The sequence below is a fragment of the Elephas maximus genome, chromosome 7, assembly GCF_024166365.1.
Source record: "Elephas maximus indicus isolate mEleMax1 chromosome 7, mEleMax1 primary haplotype, whole genome shotgun sequence".
NCBI classification, from domain to species: domain Eukaryota; kingdom Metazoa; phylum Chordata; class Mammalia; order Proboscidea; family Elephantidae; genus Elephas; species Elephas maximus.
In genome coordinates, this window is record NC_064825.1 from 136,029,190 (window position 1) to 136,047,415 (window position 18,226).

An 18,226-nucleotide genomic window follows, 5' to 3' on the forward strand; every position below is an offset into this window, starting at 1 on the left:
GGACTCATTCCTGGAGCCAGCCAGCAGCAGGGTGGGCTCCATCAGCCATACAGGACTTCCTGCCCTATCCTAGCCATACAACTGGCCCGCGTCCCTGATCACAGTGTCACAGAAGGTGGCACCCAGGAGGTGACAGCCTGACCCACCAGGTGGGCAGTAGACAAGAACGTGCTGCAGGAGGTGGCCAGCAGCTTGGGGACAGTGACTCAGGGCAGCACCAGACCAGACCAGTCATGGGGATGTGCAGCCTTTATTGACCAGTGAGATGGGCCCAGCTGGCTTGGGCTCTGCAGGTGGCCCTGCCAGGTGAGCGGCCTAGGACTCAGACTCAAACATCTTCTTCCGGCCTTCCATGCCTGACTTCTCCTCGATGTTTTTCCGCCAGTCACCCACGTCGCGCAGGTCCCGCTCCTGGAGTGGGGGACAGGCTCAGGTCCACCACCATGGGGCCCAGACCCTGTAAGCTGAATGGCTGGGCCTTCCCTCCCTGCTCCCAGGGTGGGCAAGGACACAGCAGTGCTGGGGCACCCGGGGTGGGGTGGGTGTACCTTCTCGGTGTCCTCCTTCTTGACCTGCTTCAGGTTGGCCCTCAGGTCCATGCACACCTTGTGCTTGGAGCCCAGCAGGGCCTTGAGCATGGCGTCAGCCGACATGCGCACCCGCCGCAGTGGGGGCCGCTTGAACTTGCCCCTCAGGTCAAACAGCTTCTGGTTCATGTCTTCCAGCTGCAGAGGGGAGCCCAGTGAGCACCCAAGGGGGCACTCAGCCCCCACTTGCCCCCACAGCCTCTCCCTTCTGGCCCGGGTCTGGTGTCTGCACCCCAGCCCGCAGCCCCTCACCTCCTTGGTGCTCTTCTGCACCTTCATCTCCATGTCATACTTCTCCTCCTCGGCCGCGTCCACCTTGGCATGCAGCTGCTTGCAGAGCTCCTGGGGGTGGGATCCTCAGTCACCATGTCACCCGCTTCCCGCCCCGGCCTCTGTCCCCAGACCACCCCTACAGGGCTCTGCCTGCTTGACAAGTGGGGAAACTGAGGCAGCATCTGGGCGGTACCTGCACTTCGGCCATGGAGCCGGGGAGGTACAGGGGTGGACAGTGCTCGTTCAGGTAGGCCTGCTTCTCCGCCTCGCGACGACCCTCTTCCTTCTCCAGCTCTGTGGCCGCAATCTGAAGCATGACGCTCTGCCGGCAGCCGGGTGGTGAGGGACTGCAGCTGGCCATGGGGGCCCCACCGCCCTCTGCATGGGCCCTACCATCCTCCACTGACCCCACTGTCCCCCACAGACCCCACTGCCCCCCACAGACCCCCATTGCCCCCCGCAGACCCCACTGCCCCCAGCAGACCCTGCCACCCTCGGGACTGCCGCTTGTACCTTCAGGTGCTGCCTCCGGGCCGTGATGGCCCTGTTGCGTTTCTGCAGGGCAGGGGAGAGGGAGCCGGGTGAGGGCGGCCGAGGCCTAGCACCCCCCACCCCCTACATCCCCCCTCTGAGCCAGGGGGTTCTGTGCAGAGGAGTGGGTGTCTCCCAAAGCTGAGCTCAGGGACACAGTGCAGTGTGGAGATGGCATTGTTCCCAGGGAGCAGTCCAGCTCCTAAAGGCAGGGGCAGAGGAGAAATGGCCCAGCAGCAGGGGCGGGGGACGCTGCAGGCCGGGGGGTGGGGGGGGGGAGGCAGTCAGAAAGGAGAAGCAACCCCCTCCATGGGACCAGGCCGCAGCCCCACTTCCCCTGACCGTCAGGCACCGGGTACCACTTCCTCTGTTTTATCAGTGCTGTCCTGGGGGGCTGTGGGATGGGGCATTTTCACGGCAGGGGTCGGGAGCCGGCTGGGCATCTACCCTGGGCTTGAACTTCTGACCTCTGACCCATCCCCAGTGGGGGTCCATCCCCTCCATGTGTTACCCCCCCCAAGCAAGTACTCACCTCCTCACTGTCCCAGGGGAGGGGGGAGAGAGAAGAGAGAGGTTAGGGTCACGGTCATGGCTGGTGGGGGGCAGAGCTGGGGTGGTGGGGAAGGGGCTAAGTGGTGGTGAGGTGGGTGGGGGCAGCTGCTGGGGGGGCATGTGGGAGAGGGCAGGTGGCAGCAGGCTGGGGACACGACTTACTCCCCCATCCTGAAGTCCTGAGCTTAAAGCCTGTGGGAGGGAAAGGACAGGTGTCAGGTCACCGCCCCCTAGAGGCAGCAGGGTGCGGCACCACAGGGCACCCTGGCCCCTCCACCCGCCCAGCCTCCACCTCCTGGAAGGGAGTTGTTGTCTTGGAATTCCCCAGGGTGGGGGTTAGAGAAGAGAGTGTCCAGGGTAAGGTCCGGAGGAGCTGCAGCTGTCCCCGGGGGAGGGGGAGGCACCGGACTGGCCAGCGCAGGTGGTGGCTTGGCCACTCGGCTATTTTTACCCCTGCTTTTTTGGCTTCTGGCCGAAGTGCATGAGAGCCGCTCCTCAGCTTGGTTTGGGGGTGTAGCTCCGGGGGTCCCTCGACCCGTAAAATCTCTCTCTGGTGTGTCCAGAGGGAGGTCTGGTCATCAAGGGCTGCCTGGGAGCCCTGCCCCATCCCAGCCGGCCTCCTTCTTCTCTTGTTCACTCAGCTCCGTGGAGGCCCCCAGGGTGGGCTGCTGCCCTCAGTGCCCCTGGCCCCCGACCCCCAGCCCCAGCCCTCGCCCCAGGAAGTCCTCCTTCGAGCTCTCTTGGGTGTGCCCACGCCCCGGCCTCAGCTGCCTCGGCCTCACCTAGTGTCTATGCGGCGGAGCAGAGTGGGTCAGCCGGTGGCAGGTTGGGCTGGTGGGCCAGGGGAGGGGTATAAATGGCCTCCCCTGGGCTGGGCCCCCGCTCAGTAAGGGCATGGAGCCCTCTCAGACCAATGGGGGCCCAGGGAGCCAGCTGGAGGCTCCCCACCTGCCCAGGCTGCCTGGCCTGGCCCAGCCCGAGACCTCGTGCTGCCGCCCTGTCCAAGATGTCTTGGGGGGAGGGGGGCTGTGGTTGGGTTGCTCTATTTAGGGCTTAGTGACGAGTTCAAGAAGCTTTCCCTGTTCTTGCAAGGAACTTGAGGACAGCCACATGTGGCCTTGCTTGCTGGTGCGTAGGGTGCAGGGTTGGGCAGCCCATCTTGAGCTGGCCACAACAGGCTCCCACACCTCACCCAAACGGGTCCATTGGGTCCATCCAGAGCCCAGCCCACACTCTGGCCTCAAGCCCTGCCACCCTCCAGCCCCATCACTATTGGCTGGTGCCCAGGGTAGCCCCCCTCCAGCTAGGGCTCCCCATCTTGCCCCTATAATCAATTGGGCCCCATTTCAATCAGAGGGAGGGTGGCTTTCAAGGCCAAGCTGACCATGTCCCTCCGCTTCTCCAAGGCCAGTCCCCAGGTGAGGCCTGGACCCCCTGGTGCAGCTTCCAGCACCCTGCTCTCCGGGCCGGGGCTGGGGGTGGGGGCTGCCCTCCGCACATGAGACCCCCTCCCAGCCTGAATGTGTGGCCCTGCTCTGAACGCCCTACCTGGGGGCCGTGCACCTGTGGGCCTGGGAACATGTCCTTCAACCAGCATGGGGCCCTGGGAACCTCTCCCCAACCCGCGGGCGGTGCCACTGGCTGCCCGGGCAAGCCCGGCACTGCCCTCCTCACCCGGCCCAGCCTGCACCACCTCCAGGACCCGGCCCCTGGCCCGCTGTGACTTGGCACCCTGTTGTGTGGGGGCACGGCCCCCACTCTCAGCATGGGGGTGATGGAGGAGACAGCGGATGCAGGAGGCTTTGCTGACTAAAGCCATCCAGATGTGCGGGATTAGGAGGCGCCCCGGGGCCAGGGCTGCACCCCCAAACGCCTGGGCAGCTTTCGAAGGTGTCTACTGCCCCCTGCTGTTCATGTGTGAAGACTCCACAAGCCCTGCCACCGGGTCAAGTCCTGGGGTCTGAGCTGGGAAGGGATGGCCCTTTGGGTTGGGGTTCCCCTCCCTCCATTGCTACCCCCAAATTGTCCCCAATCATCCCCACACATGTCCCCAGGGGGCCAGTTCCCCACCTTTTCCTGAAGCTGGCCCTGACGACCTGTCCACCTCCTCCCCATCTCTCCCCAATTGCCCTGGAGCACACAGCCTGCCTGGAGGAGGTCTGTGCCTCCTGTAAGACCCAGGCCTGCCTGGGGAGGGGCTGTGGTGAGGAGGGGGAGCCCTGACTCGGGACCCAGGAAGGACATGTAGTGGCTGGAGAAGACATTTATTCCCGGGGGTCCTCTTAGGCTGCCTGGACACGTGGCCACGGCTCAGCCTGGAGAAACCGAGGCGTGGGGATGCTCTTAGGAGTGAGGTAAGGGCAGGCGCAGGCGGGGCTGCAGGGCCAGGGCCTGGTCCACCTCTCTGGCGGGCTGCAGGTGGTGCCACTGGGTGACAGGCCGCCGGGCATGAGCCAGCATGTCCGCCCAGTGCTGCAGGGGCTGGCCGGAGGCCCGGGCACCAAGTAGCACCTTCCCCACTGGCCCAGCGCGAACCTGCGGGCCTCGGGTCCAGACTGCCAGCACCAGGTCCACACTCTGGCTGGCGGGAGAGAAAGACAGTGGTGAGTTTGTCCCTGCCCCTGCGAGCCCCCCCCACCCAGCCTTTTCCCCCTAGGGCCCACCTGGATCTGGCTGAAGGGCACGTGGAAGGTGAAGGCCTCGTTGAAGTAGGGGGTGGCCGTGCCCTTCCGCCTGGAAGACCGTCTCCTCTTCCACTTCCTCTGGTGCAGCACGAGCTGAATCTTCACATAGGACTCTGGGCAGCACAGAGGGCACGGGGCAGAGCCGATTCTGAGGCCCAGCACTGGGCACCCCACCCTCTCTTCACCCCGAGCGGGCAGTCAGCACTCACCTGCCAGCCCCGGCTTCAGGCCTCGGGCCTCCAGCACCACCACAGTCAGCCGGCCGGAGCTGGGCAGGTACCGAAGAGAGAAGCATAGCTCCCCGACAGTCTGCTCGGGCTGGGGCAGAGGACTGGACCTCAGCCTGGGTGGGGCCACACCTGCCGGGCCAGCCCAGGACCCCACACAGGGTCCGCTAGACCCTCGGCCACACCCCTGGCCTCTTGTGTCTCAGGCTCCCTGTTAGCACCCGGGGTGTGGAGCTCCGCCAGCTGTGCCTCAGGGCTGCAGGCTGGGCCGGCACCTGGCGGTCAGTGGCCTCACCTGGGCCGTGCCTGGTGGGCCCAGCTGGTGCCAGAGCTCCAGCACATGCTGCAGGTCCACGGTGCTCAATGGCAGGTGCAGCTCGCCGAGCGGTGCGTGCTGGGAGAAGCGCCTGAAGTCCAGGACCTGCACACGCAGGGTTGCCACGGGCAGCTCAGATTTCGGGACCTGGGGGACAGGGGTTGTGAGCCGGGCCCCTGCCATTGGGCCCAGACCCACTCCAGCTGGCCCAGACCCACCTGGAAGCAGCAGATCTCCTGGAACAGGGGGCTGAGCGTGCCCCGGTGCACCTTGGTCTCATGTGCGTGCCCAGCCTGAGTGGAGACGCTGATGCGGGCATAGGGGTCAGCTGTGCCGCCAGGCGCTGGGGCCCTCAGGTCAGCTGCCTGTTTCAGGCCCACCTTGATCTAGGAGGCAGCAGCATGGGCTCAGCCCAGGTGCTCCCCCCCCCAGTGGGCCCCAATCACCCAGCACACACTGTTTGACCTTCACCTGCCCACCTGCCCCACTAAACAGGTGGACTGTCTGGGCCTAGGCAGTGGGCAGCCCTCACCTCCTCACTCCCAAAGTCATACTCCAGAGACAGCAGCAGACTCCCCCAGTGCTGAGGACCCCCCGGGCCACACTCCAGGTTATCCACATCTGGCTGCACCTGGTGGGAGGGGGAGTAGGACGGGGAGACAGGTGCTGCTGAGGCCCTGTCATCAGAGCCCTGGACATCCCACCTCCGGGCAGCACCCTCAGTATCAGTCACACCTCTACCTTCCTGAAGAATCTCCCGTGGCTCCCGACAGCCCGAGGACCAACCCCAGGGGCCAGCACCAAGGCCCTCCAACCTCTGGTCCCAGCCACCTCCTCCTCCTGCTCCCTTTTGCGCTGCCTCCCCCTCACCTTTGCTCCTCTGTGACCCTCACCAGGAAGGACCCGCCTGTCTTGCCTTCAGTGTGCACCTAACCCTTGATGGGGGCTGAGCCTTCCTCTAGCTGCCCTGGCCCTTTGAGGGCTCCAGGGTCCCAGCTGTCCAGGCAGGTCTCTGGGACCGCCCAGCCTAGAGCTGGGCACAGGCAAGAGGTGGTGCCATTCCTCACCAGGTGGGCGGTGGTGGTGCTACGGGTGCTGCCCAGGCCTACGGCCTCCTTGTGTCTGGGCTTCTTGCTGTGACGGCGGCGGCGGTGGCGGCGGGAACACCATATGGCACAGAGGAGGCAGGCAACAATCAGGATACCAGCAGCCACAGCAGTGGTGATAAGTGCCCAGAGTGGCCCTGGGGGCACAGAGAGGGGCCAGGTGCTTCCCTGAATGGCCACCGCCTCCATGGCTGGGCCATCCCCTGCCCCTCTCAGGGATCCCACAACTCACAGGACTTCCTGGTGACGAGGTGTGGAATGAGCCTGGGCAGAGCTGTGGTGCCAGGTGCAATTGGGGCATTGCTGGGGTCTGGGGGGAGCGCCATTCCCTGGCCCTGCTGGTCTGGAGGGCACAGCCGGGGAGAGAGGGTCACCTGGTAGGGTGACGCCTCGGGCCCCTGCCCGCTGCCCCATTTGCGCAACAGAAGCTGCCGTGCTGGCTCTGCCTGGGGAAGGAGGTGGCCTGGGGTGGCCAGGGGTGTGGGCTCTGAGCAGAAGCCAGTCTGAGGTAGGCGCTGGTCCCTGGCCGAAGCTTGGGCTTAGCTGTCACAGGCCCAGCCTCCTGGCCACCATGCCAGCCCCCAGCCCCAGCCAAGGAGGCCAGGCCTGGCAGCCTGTCTTCACTGGTCCTAGACCGAAGAGCTCTCCCCTGCCCTCCTTCCTCCCTGTACCCTTAGCTAGCCCTGCAGGGCTGGCACCAGGACTTCCTCCTCCAGGAAGTCCCCCAGTTCCCCCCGACTGTCTCCTCTGGCCCCTGTTCAGGCCACAAAGGTGGGGTGGAGGTGGATCTCATTCCTGCCTCTGTCCCCTTGGGGTCTGCTGTGGTTAGCAGTTACACAGGTCGAACATGTTCATTGTGGGCCCAGGAGCGATTTGGAACCACAGGGAGCAAGGCTCTGAGGGGTCACATGGGGGGTGGGGGGCAAAGGAGAGGGGCTGGCAGGGGTGCAAGCCCATTCTAGCAAGCCTGGGCTAAAGGTGCACCCCTGACACGGGTGGGCCCGGGGCCAGCAAAGCCTGAGGATGAGGGTGAGGTGGGGGCAGGTAGGGGCAGGGTGCGGCCAGAACATTCCGGGCAAGCTGACTCAGCTGCCCAGACTCGCCTACCTGCTTGGCCACCCTCTGGTGTGTGGGCGGGGTGGGGGGATGGGCTGTCGTGGCCTGCCTGGCCCCTGCACCCTACCTGCCTGGGGCCTGGGGTGGGAGCACACCTGGCTGGGCTGGCTCCTCCCACCTGCACCCCATCCCATCAGGGAGGCCAGGACTCCAAGCAGGGGACTGGAGTGCAACAACGGGTCCTCTGTGACCCTGGCCCACAGGCACCCCTCTCTGGTCTGCTTCCTCTCTGCCTTCCACGGCCAGGAGCACCAGACAGCAGCCACAGCTCTAGCCTGGGGCTGCTGCTTCTTTGCCCCCAGAGACTGGCCCTGTTCTCACCATCTCCGGTCCCACCTGTCCTCAGGGCCAAGCACAGGCTTCTGCCTCCAGGAACCCAGCCACGCAGTCTCAGCACCCCCGCCCCCCCCCCGCCACATCTGCCCCCAGCAGCCTGTGCTGAGCATGGGGAGAGGCAGAAAATTCCAGAGATGACTCCCCTACACACAGCATCAATGCCCCACTCCTGAGCTTTGGAAAGAGACTCCACTCCCCAAACCCACTCAACTCCTGGAACAGGAGGAGGGGGCCCGGGTTGCAGCGAATCTACAGACCAGAACTGGGGGTCCTGCCCCTCAGACCCCATCTCTGTCCATCCCTTAGGGGCTTCACTTACACACATGGTCTGTGATGTCAGGATTATGGTACCCTTTTAAAGATATGCAAAGTGAGGCTTGGAGCCCCTGGGTGGTGTAAACAAAACACTTGGCTGCTAACTCAAAGGATCGAGGTTCGAGTTCACCCAGAGGCACGTTGGAAGAAAGGCTTGGCAATTTACTTCCAAAAAACCAGCCGTTGAAAACCTTATGGAGCACAGTTCTACTCTGACACACACAGTGCCATCGTGAGTTAAGTCAACTCGAGGGCAACTGGTTTTTAAAGTGAGGCTCAGACCCGGGGTGTTACATGTGCAGAGAAAGGGGATGTTGAGGGCATGTGACCTGAGCCCAGGGCCCAGGCTCAGAGGGTCCCCAGCTTGGTTTCCTCTCTGCTGTTGCTGCTTTGAGAGTCTTGGCCAGTTTGGAACAAGGGCCCCACATTTTCGTTTTGCATTAAACCGTAAAGCTCGTTGCCTTCGAGTTGATTCCAACTCTTAGCGACCCTCTAGGACAGAGCAGAACCGCTCCACAGGGTTTGCAGCCAGCCACTGGTGGAGTCAAGCTGCTGACCTTTTGGTTAGCAGCTGAGATCTTAACCGCTGCACCACTGTGGCTCCTTGTTTTGCTCTGGGCCTCACAAATTCTGCAGCTGGTCCTTGTCGAAAGGAAGACCCCACAGGCCCGCAGATGAAGCCCCTGTCCACCGCCCTCCCTCCTGGCTGTGTGTCCTCTTCAAGCACTTTCCGGGTGCAGGCTCAGCACCCCACAGGGCCCCAGCAGAGCGCCCCTAGTGGCCACTGATGAAACCACCACCGGCCTGAGGGCTTTGGCTGGGGCGCAGGGTCCCTGGAGCCGGATGTAAATATCTACAGCCCCCCCTCCCGTTCCTGTTGAATTAATTTTATCCTATTAATTCAGTTTTGACTTTTCGGAATGTCAGAGCTTACATGTATCCTGAAATTAAAATAGCTTCCTTTGAGGTTACGGTTCAGAATTTGGGCTTGGTTATCAATGGTCTTTGTGTGCGTGCACGCTCATGTGTGTGCATGTGCGTGTTTGTGTGAGTGTGCATGCGTGTTTGTGTGCACACGTGTGTGCACATGCATGTGTGTGTGTGTACATGGGTGTGTGCACTGGCATACACGTGTATGTCCCTGTGCACACCTGTCCCTGTGCCCCTGCCTTGCTGGCATCTTTGGTCTTGGTTTAGTCTAAGAACAGACAGGGTTTGGGACAGGAGAGCACTGTCATGGATGGTAATCGGGGCCCCGGTCCAGCAGGATTCCTGGCCTACCAGGTGGATTCTATCTCACAGGACTGCTGGGGCCACCTGGAAGCCTGACCAGGAGGACCCAGAATCTGGGGACGTGGGCATCAGTGTGGGATCTGGGGTGCCTGGGGACACACAGGGCCCCTCGGGCCCTCCAGGTCCCCACGGTGGTAAAGGTTCAGGCAGTGATGCGGCCACCAGGTGGCGCCACCAGCTCCCCGAGCCACCCAGCCTCCAGGCTTCTGGAGAGAGCCCAGCAGCCCACACAGGACAGAGAGCCTGAAGCCACTGCTCCCAGGCCCTGGGAGGGGCTACCTGGTCCCCCAACTCAGTAATTCTCTCACTGTCCTTTGCCAGCACACTCTGGGGGGCCTTTCTCAGCACACCCGATTTCTCAGAGGGCAGGAAGTCCTTCCTTTTGTCTCACCTTGGTTGTCCATCTCCTGTGGCTTGAAGGAAAAACCCTCTCTTGGTGTCAAGATCTTTTGTCCCAGTGAAGGGAGACAGACCCCCTTCCTCAATTAAGCCACCACCCCAGTCACCCCCTAGTGGCATCACTGCAGCTCTGCTGTCTCCTCTGGCAGGTCAGCCTCATCGCCCCCTTCCAGGCACCAGCTGGCCATTTCTGCAGCTGTCAAGCTCTGCTCCCTGGTTCCGTCTGAAACGTCCTTCCCTTTCCCTATTCTGCTCACCTTTCAAGGCCTGCCTTAGCCCCACCTTCTCTGGGAAGCCCTCCCTTGTGCTCCAGGCACCTGGCACCTGTCCTGCAGTTTTGTGCTGGGTTCCAGGAGGAATTGCAGCTCCCACTGGGGAGAGTGGAGGCTGGCTCCCCTCCTTTAGGCTTTCTCACCAGCTCAGTGCCACTGCTTATTAAAGACTTGCTAATTAATCTCTTCTTGGGAAGTTCCACCTTCAGTCTAACTGAAATTTTCATGCTGTTGTGTGAGCAAGTTTCTGTGGACCCCTGCAGTCCTCCAGAAGAGCAGGATTTGCCCAGATGCTCAGTGGTAACCCCCCGGTGCAGACGGTTCTCACCTGATGCCCGCCACTTTCCTCTGCCAGCCTGGCCTCCACACCTTCCTCTTGGGCCCTGGGCACTCAGGGGCTGGTCCGGCTCGCCGACAGCACTCGGAGCCCGTGGCCAGAGCCCGATGTTGCTTGGCCTCTAGTGATTGGGAGTTCTTAGTGGGGAGGAGGGGGTGTGGGGAGGCAGGGCTTCGGGGAGCCCCACCTCATGGCTGGAACTGTTGGCCCTGGGGAGCTGGGGAACTTCCTTGGGGAGGAAGGTCCCTCCTGAGGCCCAGGAGCCAATGCCCCAATCTCGGCCCACTTCCAGCGGCACCTTGGGGTGGGGGCGTCTCAAGCCCAACCAGAGGCTTTGCAGTGTGGGTGACTGGCCATCCAGATGGGAACAGAGGACATGGGCAGCAGGCGGGTCAGGCTGCATTCAGCTCGAAAACACCAGCACCAAGGAGTGTCCTGAGTCACAGAACATCTGGGTTTGGGGAGGGGTCCTCTCTGGTGCTGCTAGATCCAAGGAACATACTGGAGTGGAGCAAGGGTGGCTACAGGGCGCTGCTTTCCCAAGGTGGCCCTGGGCAGTGCTGGGCAGTGCTGGGCAGTGCTGGGCAGTGCTGGGCAGGGCCCCACTGGACTGGGTGGTGACTCTCGAGGGGGATATCAGGGACTACCCAGCCCTGCTGCTGACCAGCTTCCGGGACCAGAGAATCTTCTGGGGGTCACCCTGTCTGTGCCTTTGCCACTACTAGGCTGACTCAATCCCCTGAGTCCTTAGCTTCCTGGTCAGCAGACTTCTTACCCAGGTGAGCCATAAATCAGTGGACCAAAAGTCCTTGCTTAGGTCTAACCTCAGTGCCTCTTGCTTCATGGGTCCAGTGGGGTCTGAAATCTGGGCTTCCCACCTGTGGTCAAGCCAGTTCATCTGGATTCTAAGGAAGTGGGTCCAAGCCATCTGGGTCAGATCCCTCCCACGAGCCCTCCTCCCAGACCTGGGCGTCTCTCAGACCCCTTATCTGCTGCTGGCTGGCTGGACAGAGGGACGCAAAGCTGGTTAATGTTTAACAGGAGAGCTGGTCCACCAGGCAGTGGCAGCAGGGTTGGGTGGCAGGACCTCAGGGAGACAGGCTCTGAGGGGTGCCTTGGCCTGTGTGCATGTGGTGTGTGCGTACCTGCTCATGCGTGTGCCCCACACTGGTCAGCCACATGTGGAGGGCCCTTTAGGCATGTTGTATTGCTCCTGGACAGGCCTGGGCGGTCTTCTAGTCTGAGGAGCATGGCGTGAGAGGGGGTTTGGAAGAAGTGGCCAAGCTGGAGGAGCCAAGTGCTGCCAGTGCAGCCTGGGGGCAACAGCAGGAGGCCTGCTGGGGGCACGTGGTGATCAAGTGCCTCCCTTTGGGGGCCAGCGCCCATCCCAGCTGGAGCCGAGTGCTACGTGTGCCGTCTACCGCTCCTGGCTGGCTGTGTAGGGTCTTTGTGACTCCCGCGTCAAGGGGCGCCAGCCTGGCGAGACAGAGTTGAGATTCCTGGGCAGGAAGGGGAAAACCAAACAGAGTTGGCCGCCCGCAGGGCTCCTGGCCAGGGGTGCTTCCTTTGAGATCACCTGGGAATGTGTGAGGTCGGAACACACGGGGACCTGGCTCGGAGGAGCAGGCTGCTGGCACTGACCGAGACGTGCAGTCCACGTGCATCCAGCCAGCCTGACCCCAGGGTCGGCACCAACAGAGTGCCCAGATGGCCAGTCCTCTGGGGCTCGGATGTTCATCTGGGGGGCTCTTGGCTGTGTCCTAGCCTGTGTGTACCCTGACATCCTTGGTTCAGGAGTCTACAACCTCTTCATCCAGGAAGCTTGCACCCCATCACCCGAGCATGGGGAAGCCCACACCCCGCTGTGTACTCACTCCTGTGAGCATGAACCTTGTGGTGCTAGCCCCCATCTCTAAGAATCTGTGCACCTGTCTGGCCCCTGTGGATTTCTGGGGGAGGTGAACACCGTTCCCCCAGCGAGTCTCTGGGTGACTAATACCCCATCCATCAACTGTCTCCCTCTGCAGTTTGTACCCAGTCAGCACGTAGCTGGTGCTGTAAGGCCTGGTGTCAGGGTCCTGGGTCCGCCGTTCCCGGGCACCTGGGCCTCTGGGCAGTCTGCACTCGTGGGCTCTGTGGCCTCTGGGCCCTGGGCCGGTGCCTCGTTTTTCCTCAGCAGTGGGTCTCTGCTTCAGCCTCCTGGTCTCCACCTGTAGGACCCACTCATTTTGTCCCAGGGTCTCTGGTGACAGGGGCCCCTATCATCAGAGCACCTGTCTGGAGGAGAGCACCTTCTCCCCGCCTGGGAACACCTGGAGGCCCTCCTGGAGCATCTGTGTACCTGAGCAGCCTTTGCTCACACAGGCAGCTCTGGGCAATGTGCTCTGCTTGGTCTGGAATGGGGACTCCCCGATCCATGGCCACTAGGGCACCTGTACTGCCTGCACCCCACCACCAGGCCCCTGGACTCCCCCCTCAGTGCCTCTCATGGAGGCCTATGTCCTGGTCTAGCCGGCAGCCAGGCCTCGCTCCTGTGGTTTTGGGCACCAGCCCCCTGTCATCTGGCTCGGCCTGTGTGAGCCCCATTCACACTTGTCTCAGGTTCTCTGTGGGTTACTCATTCGTGTGCTGGGCCGCTGCCCACTCCCAGGTGTTGGGAACTCTGTTCTGGCCTGCAAGGAGCTGAACCTGGGCCCTGGCCATCCAGTACTGGGGTGACTGTTCCCCTCAGTCTGAGAGTCTGGATTCCTGCACCCTGTTCGGCAGAGTAGCTGAGGTGTCAACCCCACTGTTGTCTCAGAATCCATAGCCCAAATGCCCCAGTCGTTGGAGCACTCTGGACTCTGCTCTCAGGAGTCCTGCACCCCATTCCTTGTTGAATTGGGGTGCCTCTATGTCAGCCGCTCCTCTTGGCATTTACGTGCCTGAACTCTGCTGCTGTGAATTCCTGGATAGCACATACCTTGCTAGACTGAGAAACTAGGGAGCTGGCACCGCACTTGTCTGAGTATAGAGGTGTCTGACATCCCTGGGTGGCACAAGTGATTAAGCACTCGATGACTAACTGAAAGATTGGAGGCTTGAGTCAGAGGCTCCTCAGAAGAAGGGCCTGGCAATCTATTTCCGTAATCAATCAGTGAAAATTCTGTGGAGGACAGGTCTGCTCTGACACGCATGGGGGTGTCTTAAGTCGGAGTTGACTCAGCGGCAATTGTTTTGGTTGGTTTTGTTTTAGGACCGTCTGGGCACTCTGTACCCCAGGCATGGGAATATCTGGGTGACAAGAGCCCAGCCCTCTGAGCTTCGCTGTCTTGTACCCTTCCATTGGGGGATCCACACTGCCCAGTCCTGTCATCTCAGTACGTGGGTGGCCTGTCCTCTTTTGTGCCCCATCACCATGAATATCAGGGACTCCAGAGGTCCAGGCATCATTTCAGGTTAGAGAGCCCCCTTACCCCCTTTTCTGCTCTTGCCTGCCTGGCTTTGTGTCCTGGTCCCCAGCCCCTGCTCAGGAGTAAGGGCCTGGCCACCCACCTCCACCAGGCTCCTGAGGTCTGGGCCACCCACGGGGGTTCCTGAACCTCCCGGGTTTCTGGCCAAGTGCACAAGGGACCCCATTCCAGTTGGCCAAGGGGGGCATTAGGAACAGTGACCGCAGCTTCTCTGCCCTTGGGACTGATGGCCATGCTGGACCACAGCTCTCAGGCACTGTGGGGGCAAGCTGCTGGGCTGGGGTGGTGGAGCTTCAAGGAGGGGGCCTCTCCTGTCCATCCTGAGGGTGACGATGAAGCCCTGAGACCTGTTCTTCAGGTGGGCAGGGGACTGGCCGCTTGTGCAGGGGGTGTGCAAGGGTCCCTTCCCAACAGGTGGAATCTAGGGCTCAGAGAACAGGAGCAAACCAGACCCCACGGTTCCTCTCCCTCTTCCACCCCCACCCCAGGGGGTCCTTCCTCAGGTCTCCTCCAGGCCTCGAGAGTCTGGCCCCTGAGGGCCGCACTTCTCCCCATCACAGTGCTCGCTGAGGTGTGGGGTGTCTATGGGGCTGGTGGTGGCTGCTTCCTGGCCCCTCATCCCAGCATACACTTGATGTGCCTAAGCCCTACTCGGAGTGCCCTCTTCATGGATCACAGGTGAGGGCAGTCCTGCCTAGAACCCACCCCAGCATCTCCCCAAGGTTATCCCCGAGGTCAGCCCCAAGGGCCTCTGCTCCCCTGACAGGGCCGACCCAGAGCCCAGCTCCCAGTGGTACCTTGGCCAGGGTGAGGCTTCCGGGCACAGGGTGAGGGTGCCAGGGCCAGTGGATCAGCCAGGCTCCAAGCTCCCCCTGCCGTCTGCCGTCAGCTCCTGGCAGCAGTCTGACCTCCGCTCCCGCCCAACGCGGAGCTCCCTCCCTGCGGCCCCACTCTGCTTGGCTCTGCCTGCTGCCAGCCCAGCCCACCCAGCAAGCCCCAGCCAGCCTAGCTGCAGGCCAGGCGTTGGGCGCCCCCTTCCGTACGCAGGCCTCTCACCGGGCCCTCTGTGCAGGCTGCCTGCTGACCCTTCTGCCCCCAAAGGTACCTGCCCGAGACCCTGAGGGTTCCCCGTGCTCCACCCTGGGCCCTCCCTGCAGACTCACCTGGCTGGGATCTTCTCTCTGAATGAAAGAGTGGCGTGGGCCGATACAGAAGCCTCCAGACTGGAGCCCTTTCCAAGCAGTTTTCACCCTGAGACCCACTCCGACCCACAAAGAGTGCCCGCAGGGCTAACTGTGCTCCTGGAAGACCAAGTAACACCTGAGAAGGAGCTTCTGCTTTCTGGTCTCAGACCCTCCACACAGACCCCCAACACAGGGGGTCACCTTACACCCTTGACATCAGGCTTCAAAGGCCACATTACAGCCGCCCCTGTGGTTGGGAGAGAGGAGACGAGAGAAGGGGCACAGGGACGCCAGCCAACAGGAGTGAATTCCTTAAAATACGGCCCTCTCTCTGTGTGTTACTCTCCACGTCCTCGGGGTTGTCTGTCTGTTTGTGTATCGGTGTCTGTCATTTCTTCCATCCTCTGTGGGCCCTTAGCTATCAATCAAATACCTCTCTCTCTATCTCTATGTATCTATTTATTCTGCCATCATCTCTCCATACACCCATCCATCCATCCCCCCATGTAACTGTTTATCTTTCCATATGTTCTGCATTAATCCATCCACTGCTCAATATATCTATCCATCCAATTGTTTATATAGTCTAGCCTCCATCAATTTATTCAAGTATTAATCCATTATAGCTTCTATCCATACATATATACCCGTGTCTATCCATTTCTCTTTATATTTCTCCATTGAGCAAGTATTCATCTGTCTATACTTCCATCCACCTATCCATCACTCTTCCATACACCCTTCCTTCCATCAATCCTTTCATGCATCCACCCACCCACCCAGCCACCCATCCATCCATCCATCCATCCATCCATCCATCCATCCATCCATCCATCCATCCATCCATCCATCCATCCATCCATCCATCCATCCATCCATCCATCCATCCATCCATCCATCCATCCATCCATCCATCCATCCATCCATCCATCCATCCATCCATCCATCCATCCATCCATCCATCCATCCATCCATCCATCCATCCATCCATCCATCCTTCCTTCCTTCCTTCCTTCCTTCTTTCCACTTATCCATCCAACCATCCATCCATCCCCCCATCCCTCCCTTCCATATCTGACTCCATTTTTCCCTGACCCAGGGGCTCATACTGTCCCATACCCTAAGGCCAGATAAGGTGTGGGCAACATTAGGCACGAAGGACCAGCCAGGTTGGACTCACCTGCGACCAGTTTGGGAGTGAGGTGTGGAATCCTGAGCACGAGTCTGCCCATGGAAGTGACCACTTTCAGCAGTCCTCCCAAGAGCATGGGGCCCCTGCTGCCTGGGTGCCCTGCACACCTTTTTAAATAAAGATACTAGGGCCTTCTCAGCTGAAGGGCCATGGCGCCCCTGTGGCTGGACATTGGACACACACTTAGGTCAGCCCAGAAGCAGCAGACTCAGCAGGACCCTCTAGAGTGCTGACACCAGAGCAAGGAGAGCCTGGAGCGGCCTCCCAGCCCCAGGTAGAATGTCGTGGGGGCAGGGGTGAAGGACGTGGATCCTATGCAGTTCCTGCAGGAAGGAGCTACCTCAGTGCTCTGATTTGGGGCATTTCTGCCCAGCCTGAGGCCCTTTGCCAGTCAGTAGGAGGTGAGGACAGAGGTGGACCAGCCCCCCTGTCGCTGCAGGCACTGCATGGGATGGGGCACCTGGTGCCTGTGGGCCACTGGATACCAGGACTGAGCTGAGCCCACAGGCCAGGCTCTAACACCTGAGCCTGACCCAGGGGGAAGTGTCAAGATCCCTGTGAGTGCCCAGGCCAGCCCCAGCAGAGAGGTGGATGCAGGGGCCACGTGACCCAGAATCTGGCTGGTGATTTGACCTTGCCTCCATGTCATTCATCCATTCAGGGAATCTTTCCCAGGCACAACTGTGGGCTGAGGGCACACTCCAGGAGCACACAGGGGCTGTATGGCAGAGGCAGCTCCTGATCCCAGAGAGGAGGTAGACTCTAACACTGTAGACCCCCATCTTAGTGCTCTACAGCCGCCACAACAGAACACCACAAACAGCTGGCTTCAAAAAAGAGAAGTATATTCTCGCACAGTTCTGGAGACTAGAAGGCAAAATTCGCTGTGCTGAGAAGCTCCTAGACTGGGGGAGATTGATGACAAGGACCTTCCCCAAAAGCCCACACAGAGAGAAATCCTTTTCCTGGAGCTGTCACCCTGAATTTGGACTTCTAGCCTCCTAGACTGAGAGAATAAATCTGTTTGTTAAAGCCATCCACTTGTGGTATTTCTGTCATAGCTGCACGAGATAACTAAGACAGTCGCTAAGAGTCAGAATCGACTCAACAGCAATGGGGTTGGTTTGGTTTTTGGTGTGGTATTTTGAACTGTTATCAGGAGGGACTAGTCCGTGAAGAAGGGCAGTAGAGGGTCATCAAAAAAGAGAAAAATCCTCAACGAGATGGATTGACACACTGCCTGCAACAACGGGCTCAAGCATAGCAACAATTGTGAGGATGGCACAGGACTGGGCAGTGTTTTGTTCTGTCTTACGTGCAGACCAACCAAACCCAGCGCCATCGAGTCGATTCCGACTCATAGCGACCCTATAGCGACCCTATAGGACAGAGTAGAACTGCCCCATAGAGTTTCCAAGGAGCGCCTGGTGGATTCGAACTGCTGACCCTTTGGTTAACCACTTAACCACTACGGCACCAGGGTTTCCTCTGTCTTACATAGGGTCGCAATAATTGGAACCAACTCAAAGGCGCTTAACAACAACAGCTCTAGGGGGAAGTCTTTCTTTGTGTATTTCAGTTTCTAGTAGCTGGCATTCCTTGGAGTTCCTGGGCTTGTAGGTTCTTCTGTGTCCACCGTCAGACAGCACCTCTCTTCTGCTGTGTGTGCGTGTCTCCTGTTCTGTAACTCAGAAGGAATTAGGTTTAGGACCCACCTGACACTGGTATGACTTCATTAATATAATGAAAGAAAACCCCTATTTCCAAACAGGGTCATATTTACAGGTACAGGGGCTAGGATCTCGACACATATTTTGAGAGGACACAGTCCTATCCATGTTGTTGTTGTTAGGTGCCCTCAAGTCTGTTCTGACTTATAGCGACCCTATGTACAACAGAACGAAACACCGCCCGGTCCTGTGCCATCCTTACAATCGTTGTTATGCTTGAGCCCATTGTTATAGCCACTGTCAATCCATCTCATTGAGGGTCTTCCTCTTTTCCGCTGACCCTGTACTCTGCCAAGCATGACGTCCTTCTCCAGTGACTGATCC

General features: G+C 60.4%; 2 protein-coding genes across 3 annotated transcripts; both read right to left on the minus strand.

Moving 5' to 3' along the window:
* Nucleotides 1-240: 240 nt before the first annotated feature.
* TNNI2 (troponin I2, fast skeletal type) lies at nucleotides 241-1,584 on the minus strand. The gene is made up of 5 exons (XM_049892914.1): nucleotides 1,374-1,584; nucleotides 1,054-1,182; nucleotides 840-929; nucleotides 549-725; nucleotides 241-411 (listed from the first exon to the last, which is right to left on the minus strand). The coding sequence occupies exons 2-5, from the start codon at nucleotides 1,174-1,176 to the stop codon at nucleotides 316-318; spliced, it is 486 nt and encodes a 161-aa protein (XP_049748871.1). The 5' UTR covers nucleotides 1,177-1,182; nucleotides 1,374-1,584; the 3' UTR covers nucleotides 241-315.
* A 462-nt stretch (nucleotides 1,585-2,046) lies between these two features.
* On the minus strand, nucleotides 2,047-11,563 carry SYT8 (synaptotagmin 8). 2 transcript variants are annotated; one of them, XM_049892877.1, is made up of 10 exons: nucleotides 11,490-11,563; nucleotides 10,336-10,463; nucleotides 6,509-6,619; nucleotides 6,238-6,413; nucleotides 5,703-5,801; nucleotides 5,389-5,556; nucleotides 5,150-5,317; nucleotides 4,837-4,945; nucleotides 4,607-4,740; nucleotides 2,047-4,524 (listed from the first exon to the last, which is right to left on the minus strand). In XM_049892877.1, exons 1-10 carry the CDS (start codon nucleotides 11,495-11,497, stop codon nucleotides 3,976-3,978), a joined length of 1,650 nt encoding a protein of 549 aa, XP_049748834.1. In that variant the 5' UTR covers nucleotides 11,498-11,563; the 3' UTR covers nucleotides 2,047-3,975. The 2 variants fall into 2 exon arrangements, with proteins under 2 accessions (XP_049748834.1, XP_049748835.1); XM_049892878.1 differs by having other exon boundaries at nucleotides 4,199-4,520; nucleotides 11,490-11,556.
* Nucleotides 11,564-18,226: the final 6,663 nt, after the last annotated feature.

Excerpts from the sequence above, each read along its gene's own strand:
- TNNI2 (XM_049892914.1), bottom strand. The coding sequence starts at position 1,176 with ATGCTTCAGATTGCGGCCACAGAGCTGGAGAAGGAAGAGGGTCGTCGC. Across the intron at positions 930-1,053 it reads GCTCCATGGCCGAAGTGCAG|GAGCTCTGCAAGCAGCTGCA; the intron begins GTACCGCCCAGA and ends TCCCACCCCCAG. Across the intron at positions 726-839 it reads TGCAGAAGAGCACCAAGGAG|CTGGAAGACATGAACCAGAA; the intron begins GTGAGGGGCTGC and ends TCCCCTCTGCAG.
- SYT8 (XM_049892877.1), bottom strand. Across the intron at positions 6,620-10,335 it reads AGGAAAGTGGCGGGCATCAG|ACCAGCAGGGCCAGGGAATG; the intron begins GTGAGAACCGTC and ends TGTGCCCTCCAG. Across the intron at positions 4,525-4,606 it reads TGCCCTTCAGCCAGATCCAG|CCAGAGTGTGGACCTGGTGC; the intron begins GTGGGCCCTAGG and ends CTCTCCCGCCAG.